This window comes from Coregonus clupeaformis, chromosome 19 (genome assembly GCF_020615455.1).
Source record: "Coregonus clupeaformis isolate EN_2021a chromosome 19, ASM2061545v1, whole genome shotgun sequence".
Lineage (NCBI taxonomy): Eukaryota > Metazoa > Chordata > Actinopteri > Salmoniformes > Salmonidae > Coregonus > Coregonus clupeaformis.
Genome location: NC_059210.1, coordinates 47,638,263 through 47,663,030, shown reverse-complemented (window position 1 = coordinate 47,663,030; position 24,768 = coordinate 47,638,263). Strand labels below are relative to the sequence as shown.

The following is a 24,768-nucleotide window of genomic DNA, read 5'->3' as shown; positions in this document are numbered from 1 at the left end:
CCTCCCGGCCGGCTCGGTCCTCCCCTCCAGCTCCGTGGCTTGATGACTCATTGCGAGCTCACAGAACAGAGCTCCGGGCAGCGGAGCGGAAATGGAAGAAAACTAAACTCCCTGCCGACCTGGCATCTTTTCACTCCCTCCTCTCTACATTTTCTTCATCTGTTTCTGCTGCTAAGGCCACTTTCTACCACTCTAAATTCCAAGCATCTGCCTCTAACCCTAGGAAGCTCTTTGCCACATTTTCCTCCCTCCTGAATCCCCCCCCCCCCCCCCCTCCTCTCTCTCTGTGGATGACTTCGTCAACCACTTTGAAAAGAAGGTTGACGACATTCGATCCTCGTTTGTTAAGTCTAATGACACTGCTGGTCCTACTCACACTGCCCTACCCTATGCTTTGACTTCTTTCTCCCCTCTCTCTCCAGATAAAATCCTGCGACTTGTGACTGCAGGCCGCCCAACAACCTGCCCGCTTGACCCCATCCCCTCCTCTCTTCTCCAGACCATCTCCGGTGACCTTCTCCCCTACCTCACCTCGCTGATCAACTCATCCTTGACCGCTGGCCATGTCCCTTCCGTCTTCAAGAGAGCGAGAGTTGCTCCCCTTCTCAAGAAACCAACACTCGATCCCACTGATGTCAACAACTACAGACCAGTATCCCTTCTTTCTTTTCTTTCCAAAACTATTGAGCGTGCCGTCTTTAGCCAACTCTCTTGCTATCTCTCTCAGAATGACCTTCTTGATCCAAACCAGTCAGGTTTCAGGACTGGTCATTCAACTGAGACTGCTCTTCTCTGTGTCACGGAGGCTCTCCGCACTGCTAAAGCTAACTCTCTCTCCTCTGCTCTTGTCCTTCTAGACCTGTCTGCTGCCTTTGATACTGTGAACCATCAGATCCTCCTCTCCACCCTCTCCGAGCTGGGCATCTCCGGCGCGGCTCACTCCTGGATTGCGTCCTACCTGACCGGTCGCTCCTACCAAGTGGCGTGGCGAGAAGCTGTCTCCGCACCACGTGCTCTCACCACTGGTGTCCCCCAGGGCTCAGTTCTAGGCCCTCTCCTTTTCTCCCTATACACCAAGTCACTTGGCTCTGTCATATCCTCACATGGCCTCTCCTATCATTGCTACGCTGACGATACACAACTAATCTTCTCCTTTCCCCCTTCTGATAACCAGGTGGCGAATCGCATCTCTGCATGTCTGGCAGACATATCAGTATGGATGACGGATCACCACCTCAAGCTGAACCCTGGCAAGACGGAGCTGCTCTTCCTCCCGGGGAAGGACTGCCCGTTCCATGATCTCGCCATCACGGTTGACAACTCCACTGTGTCCTCCTCCCAGAGTGCGAAGAGCCTAGGCGTGACCCTGGACAACACCCTGTCGTTCTCCGCCAACATCAAGGCGGTGACCCGCTCCTGCAGGTTCATGCTCTACAACATTCGGAGAGTACGACCCTGCCTTACACAGGAAGCGGCACGGGTCCTAATCCAGGCACTTGTCATCTCCCGTCTGGACTACTGCAACTCGCTGTTAGCTGGCCTCCCTGCCTGTGCCATTAAACCCCTACAACTCATCCAGAATGCCGCAGCCCGTCTGGTGTTCAACCTTCCCAAGTTCTCTCACGTCACCCCCCTCCTCCGCACACTCCACTGGCTTCCAGTTGAAGCTCGCATCCGCTACAAGACCATGGTGCTTGCCTATGGAGCAGTGAGGGGAACGGCACCTCTGTACCTTCGGGCTCTGATCAGTCCCTACACCCAAACGAGGGCATTGCGTTCATCCACCTCTGGCCTGCTGGCTCCCCTTCCTCTGCGGAAGCATAGTTCCCGCTCAGCCCAGTCAAAACTGTTCGCTGCTCTGGCACCCCAATGGTGGAACAAGCTCCCTCACGACGCCAGGACAGCAGAGTCACTCACCACCTTCCGGAGACATTTGAAACCCCACCTCTTTAAGGAATACCTGGGATAGGATAAAGTAATCCTTCTACCCCCCCCCCAAATTGTAAAGTGGTTATCCCACTGGCTATAGGGTGAACGCACCAATTGGTGAGTCGCTCTGGATAAGAGCATCTGCTAAATGACGTAAATGTGCCCTTGAGCAAGGCACTTAACCCTAATTGCTCCTGTAAATCGCTCTGGATAAGAGCGTCTGCTAAATGACTAAAATGTAAATGTAAATGTAAATCAAACAGACAATGCAGCCAGAGCATTACAGCATAGTACACACTACTGCCTGTCCTCAAAATACTGTAAACTGCATGTCTTGAGAGGTCACATTTCATGTTACAATAAATGTAGCCTAAGCAAACACAACAAATACAAACAGAGCAGAGTGACTACATTTTCTGTTACAACATAGCTTGCAAGCAAAAAGCCTATGACACAAACAGAGCGCCAACTAAGTTTAGCTAATGCTGAAATACTTAAATGGCATCCCACTGCCAGCTGTTGAAGTTGGCTTTTATATTAGATGTAACTTGGCCTAGGCTACATTCTGCTCTTGGTTCTACTATTAGACACTCACTCACAACAATAATGACTGCTGTTTTCCCACAGAAGACCAGTACAACAACTGGCACTCTCATTGCTATGGCTGTCTTTCTTTCATGGGCAAAATCAGAAACACCATGCACTGATAAATAGTTATAAGACTAACTTTATCTGTCTTTACCTCTCTGACAAGCACATACCAGTGTATGTAGGCCTAACGGATGTCACACTAAATCATAATTGAATTGTTAAAAAAAAAAATCAAGGTAACATTCTTTACAGTTTACAGCTGGGTTCACTGGCAGACATAAATAAATCACCTGAACTTTGAACCTTGTTAGATCTAGTACAACTTAGAAATCATATTGATGGAAATATCAAACTGATATTTACATACTCATGCAAATATGTTAATGGCAGAGAAAAATGTATTTCAGGTGCCTCTTAATTTTCATACATTATGGCTATTCGAGTAGGCTATCTGAAACAGACAGCAAACAAACACACGCACGCACAAACACACATACACTGAGGGAGAAAGAAGTTGGCTAGCATGGCTAACTTAACATTAGCTGGCTAACACGATTGTTTTTGTGAAGGTGTTTTACCAATTTTGTCTCTTACCGGTTTATAGCAATTCGGCATAAAACTACAGAGGTCCTCGTCTCTTATTTCAGGTGTATTCTAAACCAGTTGTTTTGCCATAGAGCACATGATGCCGTTGAATCTACTCCCCACCGTCCCTGTCAGCTACTTTCTACAAATCTTCTGCATATGTATCAGTCCTGATCACCCCACTGTAAACAACAGTCTGATTGACATCTTAAAGGGGCAGTATCCAAAGATTTGGCAGACAAGTAAGAAAACAGTTTTTTTCCCTGATGTTGATGATCTCATAACGTTTGAGATATTTCTCATACCTGCCTCATGCCTTTAACAGCATCCCACTTCTCCGAGTCCTAGCAACACCCCTTCTTCCAGGTCATGGCTAGAAGGGGTCCAGCTTTTGTCAAATCAACTGACATTTCGCAGCAGGTTAGGATAATTTATGCAGCAGGTTAGGATAATTAACGTAGCAGGTTAGGATAATTAGTTTAAGGTTAGGAAAAAGGTTAGGGTTAGCTTAAATGCACAAATAAACATGTTTGAAGTTAATTTGACAAAAGTTTGATGCTTTCTAGCCTTGACCCTTCTCCCGCCAGTTAGTGTAGGCTGGCCTCACACACTTACAGAGGTTGAGCAATTGTCTATGGAGCTAACAACAAAAAAGTGACACAATTTGGTGACAGCAAGTTAGTTCGATGTAGGTTACTTTAATAAAAGCAACAAGTTCTTTCACAATGACAAACTGAAAGTTGTGCAATGCTTCAGTGAGTTGTCTGTGATATCAAATTGTAGCAAGTTGTAATAAACTTTTTGTAATCCAATGGTATCTGGCATCTATGGCCAAATACATTGCAAAGAGTAAACCCTAGCTAGCATCTCTAGCACTAGGCTAAGATACACGTACATGCATTGACTTGTTGGCTACTTCCATGTATCTTGATCTCAGATGTTTTTAATGCATAGAAAAACATGCACTGAAATTGTTACAGCACAGATTAGTGCAGCGGCCCACATGAGATAGGCCTGGCTACATGGGAACCAGGGATGGTGCCACAGAGAGAATGGAATTCAAAACACCTTCCTTTCTAGCCCTATTTCATACTTTGGCATAGGGGTGATGACTAGGCCTATACTAGACCCGATCCTGCAGGTTCATGCTCTACAACATTAGCAGAGTACGACCCTACCTTACACAGAAAGCGGCACAGGTCCTAATCCAGGCACTTGTCATCTCCCATCGGGATTACTGCAACTCGCTGTTGGCTGGGCTCCCTGCCTGTGCCATTAAACCCCTACAATTTATCCAGAACGCTGCAGCCCGTCTGGTGTTCAACCTTCCCAAGTTCTCTCATGTCACCCCGCTCCTCCGCACACTCCACTGGCTTCCAGTTGAAGCTCGCATCTACTACAAAACCATGGTGCTTGCCTACGGAGCTGTGAGGGGAACGGCACCTCCTTACCTTCAGGCTCTGATCAGACCCTACACCCAAACGAGGGCACTACGTTCATCCACCTCTGGCCTGCTAGCCCCCCTACCTCTACGGAAGCACAGTTCCCGCTCAGCCCAGTCAAAGCTATTCACTGCTCTGGCACCCCAATGGTGGAACAAGCTCCCCCACGACGCCAGGACAGCGGAGTCACTGACCACCTTCCGGAGACACTTGAAACCCTACCTCTTTAAGGAATACCTGGAATAGTATAACCCTATAGTATAGGCCCTCCTGTAGCTCAGTTGGTAGAGCATGGCGCTTGCAACGCCAGGGTTGTGGGTTCTTTTCCCAAGGGGGCCAGTATGAAAAATGTATGCACTCATTAACTGTAAGTCGCTATCTGACCAAAATGTAATCATTAGTCCAGCGCGCTTTCCAAATAAATGGCTCTGGGTGAACTAAATCTTGCCCTGGGTTCAATATGTAATGTTGGAGGCCTTATTATTCACTTCCAAACAATGTACCTTAACCTGTCTGTGCACCTACACTGATTGATACATGTATGATGTACACTAAAAGATCCCAGCAGCTCCTGTTAATGTTCTATGATGAATGCTTCGCTGGAATTGAATGGAATGGAATGTCCCTGTGGGCAGGATTCTGTTCCAAACTGTACATGTCTGAACTCATAGACTTATCCAACACTGGGACCTTGTTGAGCTTTGTTATTTTTCCTAGAATTGAAAACTGACATGCCTCCACCTAAAGTAACAGAACAAAGCAGGCAGCTTCCTCCTAATAATTATGTCTTAATTGCACATACTTGGCAAAGGTGCTGGTATGTCAGTGAGTGCACATATGTTATACAGTCCTATGTGGCTCAATTGGTAGAGCATTGTGCTTGCAACGGCAGAGTTGTGGGTTTGATTCCCATGGGGGACCAGTATGAAAAAATTAAAAAAGAATGAGAATGTATGCATCTACTGTAAGTTTCCCTGGATAAGAGTGTCTGCTAAAGCATAATTAGGCCACTAATTTCTTGTTTGGCATCAGGCGCAGGACCCGAATTTGTGCATGCCGCCTTGTTGGTAACTTAGGCTATGTTGTTACTTATATAGTTGTATATCGCCTTCTGTCCTGCTCTTATCAGTGGTGTGAAGTAACTAAGTAAAAATACTTTGAAGTACTACTTAAGTAGTTTTTTGGGGTATCTGTACTTTACTATTTATATTGTTGACAACTTTTGCTTTTACTTTGCTCCGTTCCTAAAGAAAATAATGGACATTTTATTCCATACATTTTCCCTGACACCCAAAAGTACTTGTTACATTTTGAATGCTTAGCAGGACAGGAAAGGGGTCCAATTCACACACTTATTAAGCGAACATCCCTGGTCATCCCTACTGCCTCTGATCTGGCAGACTCAATAAACAGAAATGCTTCATTGTAAATTATGTCTGAGTGTTGGAGTGTGGCCCTGGCTATCCGTAAATGAAAAAATTAATACAAAATGCTGGTTTGCTTCATAAATTGTAAGGAATTTGAAATGATTTATACTTTTACTTTCGATACTTAAGTATATTTTACCAATTACATTTACTTTTTACTTTTGATACTTAAGTATATTTAAAACCAAATACTTTTAGACTTTTACTCAAGTAGTATTTTACTGGTTACTTTCACTTTTACTTGAGTCATTTTCTAATAAGGTACCTTTACTATTACTCACCTTTACATTACTTATTCAGTTATTCGTCCCACATCTTCATACATTTCTGTGCTTGGGCCGCCACTATAATCATGTTATTATCAGGGTAAGAAGGTTCATGTTTGCATGCCACAGGCCCACTGAAGCTAGGAATTGGGTGTCCCCATCTCCTTTGAGAGACTCCTCCTATAAGGTTGTTTACTTCTAAGAAAGAATCTGAATATTTGAATGATGTGATAAACATTCAAACACTTAGACAACTTGTTTGTGCTTTAGATGTCTGGTAAATGGAGGACATTTTAATTAGTACTGTTTACTTTTTGGACATGAACCTAAACACCCTTCCTCCGCCCTCGAAAGAACATCGATGTTCTGTTGAAAGCCATCTCTTGGGAATCAAGAGGCAGATTTGTGGAGGAGTGGTGCGGTGGTATAATTAGCTATTTAAATTGATATCAGAGTTCAAGCATTCCACCTGCTGTCATACCAACCGTGTCAATCATCTACCAACAACAAGGTTGTAATGATAGCGTTCCATTAACGGTAACCCAGGGTTAGGAGGGTCAAACGAATGTACTCACACCCTGATTTACAGTCTGTTACCAGGCCCTTTACTACATTCTCTGTCATCTTTATGTAGTGGTCAGCTGTTTGCATAGCAGCCTTGTGTAGTGATGCAGGGCTGTTCTCGTTTTATGGTAATGCCGATTGATGTCAGAGTGCAGTGATGGTGGGAGAATAAAAGGTATAAAACCTGCAGGCCATATATACAGTGCAACTGCTTTCCCTGGTTGGTTTAAGACTAATGACTGGTGAGCAGGTACAAGATCTCTACAACACAGATTCCAGTCAGTCACCACCAGCAGGAAGTGTTTCTCTCTCCACAGTAAAATTACAAGTCTGAGGCTACTACCTGGAGCTACCCCTGAGGTGCCCGCTCCAGCTGTCTGCAGCATTGATCTCCCTTCCTCTCTCACACACACCCTACAAGGTATCTCCTCTCAATCTACTCTCTCTCATCACTAGCAGGTAGTGTGGATGCAGACCATGTCAGACACAGCTGGTCAGAGCACAGGTGCATGATGGGAAATGGATGCACTGATAGGCTCAGATAGGATGGCAGCAAAATGTATCAGGTAAATCAGGAAAGTCAAACAAACAGCTTCTTTGTGTTATGTAAGGACAGTCTTCGTACGGTATGTTCTGTGTTTTTGCGTGTCCATGAATCCCACACAAGTCTCCTATGGAAGTGAGTAATCAAACAGTACTCTGTGGTTGTGATGACAAACTATGTTTTGTTGTTCTATGGCTCCTTTATTTCTGTCATTTTGCCAGAGACAGCAGTGAAGCAGAACTGACAGACATGTGGAGTGGAATCAGGCACTCTGTTTGCTGTGTGTGTGTGTGTGTGTGTGTGTGTGTGTGTGTGTGTGTCCAGGAACAGGATTGGGCTTGCTCAAATATGTCAGCTTGGTTAAAATTGTTCACCTGTTCATGGCAGTAACTAGATGAGGACACCTAGGTCCAGATCTCGGCTCGGTACCAATTAATTATAATTTGAAACAATATTAATAATACAAATATATATTTTGAACACAAGTAAATCAATTACAGGTCAACATCTAAATATCAGAATGCTTAAATTCTTGATCTGACAGTTCTATTCACGCCTGCCTCTTTGCGAATGAGTGGAATCATGAACAGTGGTTTGCTCGTTATGTTCGCCTTTGTCCCCCAGATTTTCCTCCCAGATTTTCCTTTTTAGCAGCACATTCACCACTCTCTCAAACAGCTAACTCCTCCCTCTCGCAACACAGGCCGAGAGACGTGAAACAAACTACCCCAGCTCGCAGTCGACAATGCTGACCAATTTTAAAACCGTCCGCGGCTCCTGCATGTCTGCAGACATCCCCATTGCTGCGGGAAGTAGTTTGGGGGTGCTGCGAGAAAAAAAAAGAGCCTGCCCTGAAGACATCTATATTGGTCCACTAATACAGGACTAGTAAAGGCCTAGTGCACTACTTTTGTGAAAAATGTATTTGAGTGTTTACCAGCATTTGTAACTTGAGTCTGATAATTATCTGTACAAAACAGTTAATCTGATAATACTTGTGGAATATAAAAATACTTACTTTATGTGTTTTCCAGTTTCTTGAAATAGTTTGCAAATGCAACTTATTTCTATGTAAAAACTGAAATGGTCTATTCATTCCTTTTCAGTAGACGCTCTTGTCCAGAACAATTTACAGTAGTGAGTGCATACATTTTCACACTGGTCCCCCATGAGAATCGAACCCACAATCCTAGCATTGTCAGCGCTATGCTCTACCAATTGAGCCACATCATCACAAACCACTTGATGTCTCAATGTACTCAATTACTGTATTGTGCATTGTTTTTCTTCATGGTGATGGAAAGTCTACAAGTACAAACCTAGATGACCAGCCTATTTACAATACAGTAATATACATTTACATGAAGTGGTTTGTAAGGATGGTAAATTAATACTGCACAAAAAGTGGTGGTTTTCCATGTTATTTGATCAATAAAAATATTTAATTTGATGTGGAAGTTTTGTGTCTTTGCCCATAACTTTGCACCTTTTGATGTACAGTTGAAGTCGGAAGTTTACATACACCTTATAAACTCAGTTTTTCACAATTCCTGACATTTTTTATCCTAGTACAAATTCCCTGTCTTAGGTCAGTTAGGATCACCAATTTAGTGGGTCAGAAGTTTACATACACTCAATTAGTATTTGGTAGCATTGCCTTTAAATTGTTTAACTTGGGTCAAACGTTTCGGGTAGCCTTCCACAAGCTTCCCACAATAAGTTGGATGAATTTTGCCCATTCCTCCTGACAGAGCTGGTGAAACTGAGTCAGGTTTGTAGGACTCCTTGCTCGCACACGCTTTTTTCAGTTCTGCCCACAAATGTTCTATAGGATTGAGGTCAGGGCTTTGTGATGGCCACTCCAATACCTTGACTTTGTTGTCCTTAAGCCATTTTGCCACAACTTTGGAAGTCTGCTTGGGGTCATTATCCTTTTGGAAGACCCATTTGCGACCAAGCTTTAACTTCCTGACTGATGTCTTGAGATGTTGCTTCAATATATCCACATCATTTTCCTTCCTCATGATGCCATCTATTTTGTGAAGTGCGCCAGTCCCTCCTGCAGCAAAGCACCCCCACAGTATGATGCTGCCACCCCCTGTGCTTCACGGTTGGGATGGTGTTCTTCGGCTTGCAAGCATCCCCCTTTTTCCTCCAAACATAACGATGGTCATTATGGCCAAACAGTTCTATTTTTGTTTCATCAGACCAGAGGACATTTCTCCAAAAAGTACGCTCTTTGTCCCCATGTGCAGTTGCAAACCGTAGTCTGGCTTTTTTATGGTGGTTTTGGAGCAGTGGCTTCTTCCTTGCTGAGCGGCCTTTCAGGTTATGTCGATATAGGACTCGTTTTACTGTGGATATAGATACTTTTGTACTTGTTTCCTCCAGCATCTTCACAAGGTCCTTTGCTGTTGTTCTGGGATTGATTTGTACTTTTCGCACCAAAGTACGTTAATCTTTAGGAGACAGAACGCGTCTCCTTCCTGAGCGGTAGAACGGCTGCGTGGTCCCATGGTGTTTATACTTGCATACTATTGTTTGTAGAGATGAACGTGGTACCTTCAGGCATTTGGAAATTGTTCCCAAGGATGAACCAGACTTGTGGAGGTCTACCATTTTTTTCTGAGGTCCTGGCTGATTTCTTTTGATTTTCGCATGATGTCAAGCAATGAGGCACTGAGTTTGAAGGTAGGCCTTGAAATACATCCACAGGTACACCTCCAATTGACTTAAATGATGTCAATTAGCCTATCAGAAGCTTCTAAAGCCATGACATCATTTTCTGGAATTTTCCAAGTTGTTTAAAGGCACAGTCAACTTAGTGTATGTAAACTTCTGACCCACTGGAATTGTGATACAGTGAATTATAAGTGAAATAATCTGTCTGTAAACAATTGTTGGAAAAATTACTTGTGTCATGCACAAAGTCCTAATCGACTTGCCAAACTATAGTTTGTTAACAAGAAATGTGTGGATTGGTTGAAAAACAGGTTTTAATAACTCCAACCTAAGTGTATGTAAACTTCCGACTTCAACTGTAAATGTTTGAGGAAAGGATTTTGTTATTTATGGATGCCATTAGAATGACAATCACAGAGAAAGAGACAGGCCAACAACTCTCACAATTCCAACTAATGAATCCTGCAAAAAATATTTTTTGCCAAAGTGGAGATGCTGAAAAAATATTTTTGCTCTACAGAGGTCTATATCGGTCTGCTAATACTAGTAAAGGCCCAGTGCACTACAATTGTCATAAAAGAATGGTAAAACAAATAATAATAATAAATGTATTCTGATTTTTCAGGGGGTGCTGCAGCACCCTCAGCACCCCAACTACCCGCGGCTGTGGACATCCCCCAAACAAACAAAAATCGACTCTGGGAGAACTGCAAACAAGTCCCTTATAAATATGTCAGTCAGTCAGGTGGATAGCTTCCACCAGATAATTATATTGGCAGTAACGTTGAAGGGCTCTGGTTAGTATCACTTAGCTTGCTAGAAGGATGAAGTAAGAAGCTAACGTTAAACGAAGCCTACCTCAGCAGGAGCAAAAAATATGCAACTATGTTCTCATAATAACTTTGCTTTAAAGAGAGTAGGCTACTACTGAGACAGACAGTGAGTGACGTGGTGCTCAGTGGTGAGGCGGAGGCAGGCTGCAATGCATGCAGGAGGAAGTAGAGGAGACAGAGACAGAGAGGAAGCAAGCCCAGAGACTGCAAGCAAGCAGAGATTGCAAGCAGAGAGAGGGTCAGAGGTTAGTATAGTGGTTCCCAAACTTAGGGTCAGGGCCCCACAGGTCCCCTGAGAAAATCTGTACTAATCTTATCAAACAAGTTAGGAACTTTTAAAAAAGTACACGTTTCAATATGAACATATCCACATGGCCTATCTTCCCTATTGGCCTACATTAAAATGCAATCAATGCAGTTCTAAAAATGTAATACGTTTTAGTTTTGTTGCTGATGCTACGTGTCAGTGTGAATAATTTATCAAATTTCCCCCCTTTCAAGTGTATAACATTACAATTGTATAGCTAATAGGCTACGTGTTTGTAGGACGACTGAGGTGAATGAACCTACATCATTCAAGGTGATAATGTCTGGGGTCATTTTTGCTTGTTTTTGCTGTTCTTCAAATAAGAATTTCAAGTTTTTTAATTGTATAGAAATGCAGTAAATTAGCTTCAACTTTTTAAAAAAATCCTCCCCCATCCCCTTCCGGACCTCACTAAAACTCAAACCTTGGTTACGGCCCTGCAACTGTTGTCGACATTGGAGGAGGGTGTCACACAGCTTCTCCAGTCAAAACAAACAGCACTCATCTTACTATCTACCCTTTGGAACTGATTTAGGATCACTTTTCCCCTCTCTGGTCCTGACCTTTCCATTGTAAGCTTCACAATAGCACTGACCCTTATCCAGCAGCTCAGGGCTATTTCTCGAAGCAGGAACACTGGCCAACTAATATTTGGAAAAAACTCCAGTAGTGTTAGTATTGGCCTAAAGCACTCAGACACAGCTATATTTACACACACACACTATTTCATTTAGTGATGTCTTAATTGCTTTTCCTGTTATACTCTCTCTTTGATCCGGCCCCAAGCGGAAAGTAGAACGTGGGTCTTGAATAGTTTCATGGAGACAGTCTTGACACAAGAGGGTGGGGGCAGCAGTGAGGTGAGTGTTATATGGCTCCCCCAAGTGGCATAATATTGCCACACCAACACAAAGTAGGGGAAAGTGAAGGGAAAGATGATACATTTCTTCCATTGCAGAATAATCCTTGATTGGACTCTACACGCTTTCTTTATATTTTAACAAAACTGGATAGATTCAACCTTTACAGATGTGATTTAACAACTAAGACATTTTATCTTACTAAGCTAGTCAAGATCAAATGGTTCCATTAAAGGAAAGATTAGTTGATCAAACTATGTTTTTATTTAAGGTGTGGATAAGGTAGTACTTGAGTGAATAAAAACAGTACAAAATGTAATTCAAACTGAAAAACACACTTCAGTCCCACAACAATTCAGCATTGTGAAAAAAATACTAATTCAATTTAAAGGCCATTCCAATAAATATATATTTGACCAAACTATAAACCCTTTCAAATAGAGCCGTTGTCCTCAGTAAAGCCACTGTGAACTCAGTTTCAGAGTCATTGTCAGTACTGTACTATGCTGAGCTGAGACAGCAGAGGGATGCAGGGGATTCTCTAACTGTCCATCAGAGGAAGTCAGAACATTGAGATAGGAAGTTCACACTTGGATTCCACAGCTTTTATGTTCCATTCTTCAAGCGACTGTTGGATGTAATCCAGCCCCCAGGGTCCTCTTTCCTAAACATAACATAGAGGGAGACTTGTCACTGCACTCTAAGGAAGTCTTCACATTACAAGATAGCTCAGCTCAGAAGAGAGCGGGGACCTGGAGGACAATCTCAATCTTTGCCTCTGTTCCATCTCTGCCTCAGCTCCTGTCTTGAGTGTTCCCCTCTCAGGAAACAACCCCATACAGCCCCATACATCACACACACAGTGTGTGGCTCAGTCTAAGTGAGAGTTCCCCCTGCTGGGCTGGAGTGTGAGGCACTGTGGCGTTTTCTGCAGAGCTGCTCTGGCAGTGCGAGGACGCATAATGGCCGGCCTCCCTGGTGGTCTGCCTAAGACGATTGGTTGATGCCCGTTAACAGACTGCACAGAAGCTCCGCCTGTTGGTGACCTGAGCCCTCTGACCAGTGGGCTGGAGGCTGGCCTGTGGGGCATGTGGTAAGTTGCCTTGGGCAGCGGAGGGACTTTGGGCCACACAGCCTCCTGGAGCCCCTGGTTCGCCAAGCCTGGGACTCCTGTGTTCGTCCCTGACTCTGTGTGGTCTTCAGCAGGCCTTACAGCAGCCCCAGCCCCAGCCACCCCACCACTGAGCCTCAGTCTGCGTGCTCGCAGCACTGATAGCCTTCGGCTACCAGGAGCTGATGTGGCACTTTGAGGGGGACAGGGCGACAGAGTGGGGTCAGGGGACAGGGAGAGCCGGGCCACTTCAGGGGATTTGGCTTCTCTCTGAAACACATCTGTAAATTAAACATAGTTTATTAGAGAACATTTCAGACTGCGTTGTGGTAGTGTGATCTCAACTTATTCTGTGTTCAAATCCCTGGATTTATATTTAGGTGTCTTGGTTTTATATTTCATATACTGAGTAGGTTTGACATGTTTGATGGCCTTGTTAACCAGAGACTCGCCTGGAGAGGGGGACTGGAAAGATGAGTCTGTCGGGCCAGTGTTTAACCAGTGACTCAAACCAGCACTCTCTTTATTTCCCTCCACGCCACTGAAAATGCTGAGACTTCCTTCATCATCTTCATCGTCCTCCTCTTCATCAGCATGGAGGATGGTCAGTATCGGAGGCCCATCCCTTTCCATGGCTAATAAACGTCTGGAACACAAAGCAATAGAAAACAGTGAAAAGTCAGTTCAGTAATCTCTCTGAGAGAGTAAGTGAGTGAGTGAGTAAGTGGCTGACTAGGTGGTCAGTACTTGTTATGCTGTTCCCTCCAGGCCCTGAGCTCAGAGAACACATCACTGCGATGGCGTCCTTGTTGCTCCTCAAGGTCATAGGTGTGCTCTGGAACATGGAGGGGCGGGGTGCTAGGAGAGGGCACAGGGGAGGGGGCTGCAGTCTGCATAAGGAGACAGTAAGGGAATTCGATTAAGCTGGCCCGGGCGCCCAGGTCGGCAGACTTTGCACTGGTTTAAAAGTGATTGCATTTGTTTTCTAACCGGGCTGCCTTCCGGGCATGAGCCAGGTGCCCCGTTATGGCCGGCGGCGAAGTCGGCTCAAAACAAAAGTGACGTAGTTTAGCACGTGGAGTAATCAGTAGCATTCTCTGTTTTCACATTCAAAAGGGATTGCTTTTCATGAAAATGATTATCTGCCTTCCCAATGAAAACTAGTTAGAAAATTCTAACAGATATTTTATGTTGGATGTTTATGAACGATGCATCATCCCACTGGGCAAAACCTGGTTGAATCAACGTTGTTTCCACATACTTTAACCAAAAAAGACAATATGTTGATGTTGAATCAACGTGGAAAACTGATTGGATTTGCAAAAAGTCATTTTCACCTAACCTTTAACCTAAATCCAATGACATAGTGAATTTTTATGTTGATTTTACGTTGAATTCACATTAGTTGACAAATCAACCAAATGTAAGTCAAAACTAGATGTTGAACTGACGTCTGTACCCAGTGAAATGCTGCCTTGTTGACCAAATGACTGAGATAACTGTTTGATTTCCGCAGGCCCCCCTCACCGGCTTCGCCCGATCACGTGACGGGCCATAGCCCGGGTCAACCCGGGACAGCTTAATCAAATCCCCTCAGTGAAAGCGAAAGATGGATGAGGTTCGCGATAGAAGAGGGATAGAGACGGAGGGAGTCAGAGGTAGCAAGAGACTAATAGAGAGGGATAGAGGGACAGGAATAGTAAGAGGGATGGAGAGATAGAAAAAGTATACAAGAATACAGAGGGAGAAAAAATACAGAGAAGGGAAAGAGTTTAAAGAGCGAGAATAACAGCTCAAGAGAGAGAGTGAGAGAGAAGAGTGTGACAGCAGTTTGAGAGAGAGTGACGGACGGCAGGTCTATAGAGATGACAGGATGACAAATCGCTGGGCATTGGCAGAGTGCTCCATCTGTCATGTCACCTGGGCCACAGCTGCATCCCTCCACCACCCTCCCCTCCTCTCTCTGATAATTATCTCCTTCTGTTCATCCTGACATAACATTAGAGAGACGGGGAGATGTCACGTCACCCAGCCATAATGGCCTGTCACAAGGGGGGGTAACCGCAGGTAGCCTAGCGGTTAAAGACAGCGTTGGGACAGTGTTCGAAATCTGCCGTTCTACCCTTGAGCAAGGCAGTTGACCCCAACAGCAACATCTCCTCGGGTGACGCGGACGTCGATTAAGGCAGCCCCCCGTACCTGATTCAGAGGGGTTGGGTTAACCTGTACGGGATCGGTGTCCCGTATACGGGACGGTTGAGCTAACGTGCACTAATGTGATTAGCATGACTGTTGTAAGTAACAGCAAATTTTCCAGGACATAGACATATCTTATTTGGGCAGAAAGCTTACATTCTTGTTAATCTAACTGCACTGTCCAATTTACAGTAACTATTACAGTGAAAAAATACCATGCTATTGTTTGAGGAGAGTGGACAACAACAAAAAACTTATCACGGCAACTGGTTTGATACATTCACCTCTGAAAGGTAAATAATATACTTACATTCAGTAATCTTGCTCTGATTTGTCATCCTAAGGGTCCCAGAGATAAAAATGTAGCATAGTTTTGTTTGATAAAATCCATTTTTATATTAAAATGTAGGAACTGGGTTCTACAGTTTGAACCCCTGCTGTCTCTGGCTCCACACCCACCCCGCCCGGCCATCTAGATCTGTGAAAGTTAGTGTATAAGCTAAAGATCCATCATGTATGACATTCCTGGGAGTGTGTAAACTTACATTTTGTATTACCATATCATTTTTGTATGTTCTCTATAGTTATGTACTTGAAAATGTATCAATTGACCAATTCGGCACATTTGGGCAGACTTGATACAAAATAGTCCAGTATTGCAATGCTTCACTGGATCAATCTGAAACTTTGCACACACACTGCTGCCATCTAGTGGCCCGAATCTAAATTGCGCCTAAACTGCAATATTATGTTGCGGCCTTTGTCTTGCATTTCAAAGATGACGGAACAAAAAAAATATTAGATATCTGACTAGTCAGTTGCACAACGGAATGCATTCAACCAAAATTTGTCTTCCGCATTTAACTTCTTAAGGATCGGACCCTTTTTTTCAATTTCACCTAAAATGACATACCCAAATCTAACTGCCTGTAGCTCAGGACCTGAAGCAAGGATATGCATATTCTTGATACCATTTGAAAGGAAACACTTTGTTTGTGGAAATGTGAAATTAATGTAGGAGAATATAACACATTAGATCTGGTAAAAGATAATACAAACAAAAAAGTATGAAAATAAAAAATAAAAAATAAAAAAAAAATATGTATGCACTCACTAACTGTAAGTCGCTCTGGATAAGAGCGTCTGCTAAATGACTAAAATGTAAAATGTATACCCCCTTTCCCTTTCCCCAACACATAACTAGTCCCCTTCACTCTAGGCAACTTTCCCCTGACGCTGGAAAACTGTGTCAAATCTCTACTGTGGTCAATGTGCCAGAGAGGACTCAAGTTTGTCAAATAAGGATTCAGATTCTGCAGTTAATTCGTTTCATGCTAATGATGGGTCAACAAACCCTCATCTTCTGTCGCCTGGCTCTGAGGGCCTGGACAGGGTTCCCACAGAACAATATCTTCCCTGCACCTGGAGAGAAAAAAAAGAAAAAAAAAGCTAATCAGGGATGGGATTGTCACAACATAGGAAATCAGAAAAATTGCTAAAGGTATAAGGCATATGCCTGATTTCTGGGGTCGGAAAATCAAAGATCTCTGATTTAAAAATAGATAATGAATCTTCAGACACTATCACAACATGTCCTCATGGTGGCAGTGTTGAATAATTATACAGGTGAACGGTACTTTTTCAAAATAAGTACAAAATAAATCAGAAACTGCCAATTAACACAAAAAGGATACAAAACAATAAGCCTGATTAATTATATGGACCTATTCAGTGACTTAAACTGAAGCTTTGTATGTGGAGATGGTAGGGCTTTCAGTGCCAAGGACACCAATACAGTGTCTCACCATGTGTCAGAACGCTAGCGTCTGGGTCCACAGAGGCTGGATCTGCATCAGCAGAACCGGATCTGGACCCGGGAGGGGAGAGGACTCTGGACCCAGCCGCTGATAAGGGTCGCGACCCAGAGAGGGGTCTGGAGCCGGCTGCTGAGAGGGGCCTGGCAGTGACCGGTCGGCTGGCGGGACGGGAACTGGAGAGGCTGCTAACTGGGCGCTGGCCAGAGCTGGGTCTGGAGTAGGCACACACACTGGCTGCTCTCTCCTCTACGGCCAGTCAGGGAAGAGGGAAAATACAGCCGATCAAAATACAGAGTAGTAGAACTGGCCTGGTGGATCTACTGTCTTTGATGTTCAGATACACACACAGACAGACACGCACACAAACAGATGCGAGCACGTAGATGCATAAACACACACACACGTATACACGCACACATATGCACAGATGCACACACACACCCTCTGCTGTCTCTGTAGAGCTGCAGTCTTTGATAGACTCTCTGAGCAGGGCCCAGTCTTCCCCCATGGAGCTGCTGCAGCCAAGCCCCGCCTCCTCCCCGGCACAAATGTCGTCTAGGTAACGCAGCTGTGGGACCAGCTCCCTCACCGACGACCGGTAGCAGTACACTTCCTCCTCCTCCTGGGAAAAGGAGAAGACAGCATCCACAAAAGGAAGGGGGAGTGTGGGGTGGGGGGTGTACCTGGAAGGAAGAGAGCCCAGCCCAGCACTTACACACCTCATTCAACGAATGAGCAGATGAGAAGTTGAATTAGGCTAGGTTTGGTAAAACCCCTGGAGTATTGTGATAAATTATGATAGGTGATACAGTAATAGGACTGCATAAAAAGGTTCAAGGTTGTACCTTTGGTTGTGATTTTAATGGTTGATAAAGGTAAGTCCAACCTTTCAAAGTGATCCTTTTAATGCCAAATACACACCACTTAACACCAGTATATCATACCATAACATAGAGCTTTAAGGCACAATGAATGTGTGACTTCTGTTCAAAGGAGGAGACAGAGAACATGGTTCTGAGTGGGCCAATAACAGAGTACTAATAAAGGCAATTATCTGCACTTTGTACTGTGCTTTGATCCTTCATAAGCACTGAGAGACAGCTGCTGCTACTGCTGAGAGATCAAACCCACAGAGAGAGGGAAAGAGAAGGGGGAAGAGGTGGTTAGAGAAGGGGAGAGAGAGTGTCTAGAAAAAAAGCTAAACCCAAGGACCCCTCTCTCAGTGCTTGGACCAGGCCTAATGCATATTCAGATCAGCCTTCCCTCCCTCACTGCCCCAGTTTCCTAAGTCCTGCTGCTAGCTGGGTAGGTGAAAATAAACACATTCACTCTGTCCCAAAAACCCTACAATCATATGGGCAGGAAGCACCGTCCATTCATACCACTTCAACACTTCATTGTGTCATTGTGCAATAGTAAAATCAACCACTTTAATGTGGACTCATTCCCATCACTCAAAACACCTATGCTAAAACTTTCCAACAGAGAAAAGAGAGTATATTCTCCACCCTGCCCAGTTGAGCAATGTTTATACTACCCATCACCACAGCTTGTACCATCCCTACTTACACAAGCAAAACAAAGTTATGCCTAAATGAAATACAGTGTAGTATAAGAAAACCCAGGTGCATAGGCTCCCTAGGCCTTGCCTTTGTCAAATGAGAGCAGCCTGTTTTGGTGTTTGTTTTGCTTTGAACACCACTTCCCTGTTCCTTGCTCTGCAGTCCCACTCCATTCTGCTTGATACAGACAGGGACAGACCCCCTTAAAGCTCAGAAACACTGGTAGGATTGTCAAACATTTGCCTGCCGACAGTACTTAGCACCTCTGAACAGAATGTCGGCAATCTCTTTTGTGTTCACACAAAAAAGACCTCGAAAGTTGTCAGCAACTCAGCCTTGTTAAAACACTACACACCAGAAGGTGGCAGTAGCGTTGTGTGGCAATGCATATCCGTGCGTATTGCATATGATCTAGATTACAAGCTATCTACACTATTGTTGCTATTTTGTAGAAAGCCCTTGATGATACTAGTCAGATGGCCACAGCTAGATAACTACCTAGCAAAATGACGAATAAACAATTAAATTCATAATCCCATACTGCCAGTGCCAGCCCATAGCCAAATGTTTAGCTAGCTAGCTAACGTTAGCATATTCACTAGCTAGCACAACATAGCTAGCTAGCTAACGTTAGCATATTCACTAGCTAGCACAACATAGCTAGCTAGCTAAGGACACTGCACTAACACAGGCTTCTGTTTTATGGAAACTATCTAATCCATTGTGATTTAATGATAATGTCAATACTAGCTACAGTGGTTAGCTAGCATGGCGGAAGTATTTAGTGTTGTGTGCATTGCGTCTGTGCCCCCCTGAGCCCCCCCCCCCCCACACACACACACATCTTGAGTATCTATGAGGATTCAGTAATGTATACAATAATATACATGATTGTGGAATTGTGGTGAGGGTTAGGGTATGAAGGTACAGTAGGAGTGTGTATAGGTACCTGTGTGGCATTGGGGTGGGGGCACATACAGACGGGGTTTCCCTCCAGGGTGAGTGTGCGGAGCTGGGAGCAGAGGCCCAGGTACTGCACCTGCACCAGGTCATTCACATCATTCCCTTCCAGGTCCAACAGCTGTAGATTCTCCAGCATGCTCACCTGACTCAGGTCCGACACACTGTTGTAGGCCACATACAGCTCCTAGCGTAGGGAGAGGACATACCAACACAGGCTCATGTTTAGTGTAGCTCAACATTTATTTGCACATAGTCAAATGCATAAAACTTCAACTTTTGTTGAATAGTGAGAATTTCACAGGTGAACAAGGTGGGTAGACGCCAGGTGGATTAGGCAGGTGGAACAGGTCTATTCTCTAGTTCATGATGGTACACTGCAAAAGTTTTCCAGTACCAACTCTACCTTGAGAGAGGAGAAGGAGGGAATCCCATCCAGGTCTGCCAGGTTGCAGCGAGACATCCACAGCACCTGTAGGTGGGACAGCGTGGTTCCCAGGTCCCTGGGAGACATAGACAGCCATGATCCAGAGGCAAGGGTGGAATTGTATCAACAGAACATCAGGTGTGGGGGGGGGTTACCTTTGTCAAAGGATATTAACAAATACTTTAGCGGCCGCGACATATGGTTTATGAAATTATAAAATGTGACCCGCAAATCCAGGATAGAAAGAAATTAAATTGCCCCCGTAACGAGTCCTAACATTTGAGCGGTTTATGCTAGAGACAAGCATTTTTCTACATTGTAAAGGTACAACGTGTCGGTTTTTCTTTATGGTACACTACATGGCCGAAAGTATGTGGACACGTGCTCGTCGAACATCTCATTCCAAAATCATGGCCATTAATATGAAGTTGGTCTTGTTGGAAAGGTGGCGTCCTATGACAGTGCCACATTGAAAGTCACTGAGCTCTTCAGTACGGGCCATTCTACTGCCAATGTTTGTCTATGGAGATTGCATGGCTGTGTGCTCGATTTTATACACCTGTCAGCAATGGGTGTGGCTGAAATAGCCAAATCCACATACTCTTTGCCATGTAGTGTACCAAGAGCCTGTGGTACAGCGAAGCCTAATCAGATTTGCCCACACACATGGTTCTCACAGGTGAAGTGCAAAGGAAAGTTACAGATAGAAAAATGAAGGAGGATTTTATATTAATTGAAATGGGTTCAGGTGTTGTGATAGCCACAACTGTAGAAGTTGTCAGTTCCGAGAAACCATGTATCACAACACCGGGACCAATCACAATAGGAATACAAAACCAAAACATGATGTGATCGGTAAATGAGTTGCCAAAATCTGACCAAACACCATGTTTTGTTTAGTATTCCCATTGTGATTGTTCCGAGCCTGAACCCATAGGAGGCCATTTTCAAATAATATAAAAGCCTCCTTCATTTTTCCATCTGTAACCCGACAATGAAGGCCGAAACACATTTTTACTTTTAACAATAACGAAGCAATTTAATCAAATTCCACTTTCCTCCAAGTGTTGTTGAATTCCTCTTCAATCTCACAGGTGAGGTGAAATGATACAATGTATCGACTTTGCTCGTGATGTGCACCACTGAATTAATGGTAGGCTTACTAACAATGACATACATAGAATTTTGCCATTCAATGTATTATCTGGGTGAATATTTTTCTAGGCGCACTTGTGTACCAAATCAATACTCCAGGTAGCACAGCATAAATATTTAGGAGCATATGTGACCAAAATGATCGCATTTTAGACAATTTTTTACTAAAGGTTAGTGGTCCATTATTAATGATAATAACATAGCAACAGTTGTAAGACAAAGTATTGGTCAGAAAATTTGGAATTCATGGTGAGGAAAAACAATCACAGATCTGAAAGGATCCTACTGCCCCTTTTCCCAAAGCATGTCCACACTTGACCCCTCCATCCGCCACTGTCCCAGCCCTCTCTCCCCCGCACTCCTTTCCCGCTCTACCCAGCCTCTGTTATCAGTCCCCCTGGACCTCCACTCAGCACACTCCTCACAGTCCCCCCCAACCTTAGCACACTCCCTACTTTCTCCCCTGACTTCTCACAACGCCAGCAGCGCCAGTATCCAGTTGTCCCTGACCACCACCCTCCCTCCCCAAACCTCTCTCCTCCTCAGCCCCCGCAGCCCAGAGCAGGAAATGCTATCAGGGGCTGTTCACGTCCGTCCGGCCCTTAGCTGCTCATCACAGGGTGGGTCACACAGTTCTCTATCTCCCCACTGCTCCTCTCCTCTCTTATCCCTCGTTCATGTACAGCTCTCTATCTTACATTTTACATTTTAGTCATTTAGCAGACGTTCTTATCCAGAGCGACTTACAGTTAGTGAGTGCATACATCTTCCCTCTCCTCTCTTATCCTTCACTCCCTACAGGACTCTCAGGGCGTGTCACACAGATATATTTCTTCCCTCTGCTCCTACCTTTCCTCTTGCGTTCTCTGCTTCCTCTATAACACTCTTAGGGAGGGAGGTTAAGACAGCTCTATATCTCCCCTGCTGTCCTTTGTTCTCCCTCTCCTCTGCTTCAGCTCTCTGCCACCTGTGCTGCTGTCAGGAACACTACTGAGCCATATAACTCATGCAAACAGCCATGTATTGTGACTAAACCGCGTGTGTGTGGGGGGGTCACATTGCATTCCTTCCATAATCCATCCAATATCTCAGCAATGACACAGCTGTGATCGCAATCAGAACTTATGGGATGAACCTACAGCCAGCCTGAACTCCTTTCACTTCCTCTAATGAGGAAAAGTACAAACTGATGACTGAAAACAGAGACACCTGCTCCCCAGATGCACCCTGGCTTCATCTTCATCCTCCAATGACATGCTTTGTCCAGCAGCACCTTGTCAGTCTTGCCTGGTTCCCCGATCTGTGTGCTTTGTGCCATTATACATACGAATGAAAGAGGTTCTGGCTAAAGCAAAAACTGATCTGGCAACCAGGCTGCAGTCTGTCTGTCTGCAGTGCGATTTACAGGCGGGGTGCATCCTCTCCACAGACAGAGGACCTCAGTCAGATTGGCTGCTCCCCCTCGCCCTAGTGTTACAGCTCCCGACGGCCTGCCTAAGTGGAAATTAAGACACTGCACCTGTACTGTGTGATGTTCCCATCCCATACCCAACCAACAGGACTCCGGGGTCTCTGTCTTCAAAGCACAGGTCTTAACCACATCCCTGTCCTCCAGAGCCTCCTGCTCCTGGGCGTTTCCTGATGCAGACAGCCAGACCAGGGTGAAGCGTGACAGGGATCCCCATGGGGTGACACTAGCTCTGGTTCCAATTACGGCTCTCTTTGTGGGATGCTTGGATTGTTCCATCTGAGCCACTGGCTTAATCCCATTCTTTAACTTTTAATGTTGGTTGAGTTGGAGACGCTTGCTGCTACAGTCTAGCCCCGCTTGCTGTTTGTTGCTACTTGGCTATCTGCCAAACTTTTCGGTTTATCCATTTACCAACATCTTAGTTTTTTCCTCGCTCAACTTTTTAACCCCAGACGCTTTATCTAGACATGGTTCTGCAGGACCTCCACCAGCCGAAAAAGCTAAGTAGTAACATTAACACTATGCCATCCAATTGCAGTCGCTGTACTCATAATACATTTACATTTACATTTTAGTCATTTAGCAGACGCTCTTATCCAAAGCGACTTACAGTTAGATATACAGGATAACTATCGCCTTATGGTGAGGATAGCCATGTTGCATGTACAGCTTCAGATGCAATCGTTAGGCACGGGCAATTTAAGTGTGGGAAAGGATGAAACAGCGTCTGTGCCACCAGTAAATACAGATAGTAGTATAAATCCCCCTGCACATTCCCCGTAGCCGGAACATTTTCTCAAGGCTTCTGCAAAGAAATGCTGTCGGCATGCTCAACTGGTGTGGCTCATTCAGCCGACAGAAACTTTCAACCGGTTCTCCCCATTAAGCAACGAGTCGGAGTCAGAGGCCGAGCCTTCTCAGGTCTCTCCTCCACCCGTTACGGGGTCTGAGCCGCCGAAGCCTCCCACCATTAGCTCTGACAAATTGAAAACCCTAATCGTTGGGCTCCCGAATGGCGCAGCGGTCTAAGGCACTGCATCTCAGTGCTTGAGGCGTCACTACAGACCCCCTGGTTCGATTCCAGGCTGTATCACAACCGGCTGTGATTGGGAGTCCCATAGGGCGGCGCACAATTGGCCCAGCGTCGTCCGGGTTTGGCCGGTGTAGGCCGTCATTGTAAATAAGAATTTGTTCTTAACTGACTTGCCTAGTTAAATAAAGATACAAAAATAAAAATTAAATTGCTGACTCCATTAACCGCAATATTAGACTTAAAAATAATCATCCAGCGATCATACACTGTTTACCAGGGGGCAGGGCTACCGACGTAAAGGCTAATCTGAAGATGGTGCTGGCTAAGGCTAAAACTGGCGAGCGTAGAGAGTATAGGGATATTGTTATCCACGTCGGCACCAACGATGTTAGGATGAAACAGTCAGAGGTCACCAAGCGCAACATAGCTTCAGTGTGTAAATTAGCTTGAAAGATGTGTCGGCATCGAGTAATTGTCTCTGGCCCCCTCCCAGTTAGGGGGAGTGATGAGCTCTATAGCAGAGTCTCACAACTCAATCGTTGGTTGAAAACGGTTTTCTGCCCCTCCCAAAATATATAATTTTTAGATAATTGGCCTTCTTTCTGGGACTCACCCACAAACAGGACCAAGCCTGGCCTGCTGAGGAGTGACGGACTCCATCCTAGCTAGAGGGGTGCTCTCATCTTATCTATCAACATAGACAGGGCTCTAACTCCTCTAGCTCCACAATGAGATAGGATGCAGGCCAGGCAGCAGGCTGTTAGCCAGCCTGCCAGCTTAGTGGAGTCTGTCACTAGCACAGTCAGTGTAGTCAGCTCAGCTATCCCCTTTGAGACCGTGTCTGTGCCTCGATCTATGTTGAGCAAAACTAAACATGGCGGTGTTCGCCTTAGCAATCTCACTGGAATAAAGACCTCCTCCATTCCTTTCATTATTAAAAGAGATTGTGATATCTCACATCTCAAAATAGGGCTACTTAATGTTAGATCCCTCACTTCCAAGGCAG

General features: G+C 44.7%; 2 protein-coding genes across 3 annotated transcripts in view; both read right to left on the bottom strand.

Moving 5' to 3' along the window:
* Positions 1 to 3,244, bottom strand: part of LOC121532191 (ras association domain-containing protein 8-like) — a 53,671-nt gene extending 50,427 nt beyond the window's left edge. The window contains exon 1 of the mRNA XM_041837971.2: positions 3,115 to 3,244. The gene's annotated coding sequence lies outside the window, so the exon portion shown is untranslated. The remainder of the gene's footprint in view (positions 1 to 3,114) is intronic.
* Positions 3,245 to 12,275: 9,031 nt separating this feature from the next.
* The window catches only part of lrrc56 (leucine rich repeat containing 56), a 28,294-nt gene continuing 15,801 nt past the window's right edge, over positions 12,276 to 24,768 (bottom strand). For both annotated transcript variants that reach the window (XM_041837966.2, XM_041837967.2), the window contains exons 5-12: positions 20,083 to 20,179; positions 19,666 to 19,863; positions 17,596 to 17,776; positions 17,143 to 17,400; positions 16,692 to 16,759; positions 13,889 to 14,031; positions 13,594 to 13,787; positions 12,276 to 13,422 (exon numbers count right to left, since the gene is read on the bottom strand). In XM_041837966.2, coding sequence (XP_041693900.2) covers positions 12,902 to 13,422; positions 13,594 to 13,787; positions 13,889 to 14,031; positions 16,692 to 16,759; positions 17,143 to 17,400; positions 17,596 to 17,776; positions 19,666 to 19,863; positions 20,083 to 20,179 — 1,660 coding nt within the window. In that variant the 3' untranslated portion in view covers positions 12,276 to 12,901. The remainder of the gene's footprint in view (positions 13,423 to 13,593; positions 13,788 to 13,888; positions 14,032 to 16,691; positions 16,760 to 17,142; positions 17,401 to 17,595; positions 17,777 to 19,665; positions 19,864 to 20,082; positions 20,180 to 24,768) is intronic.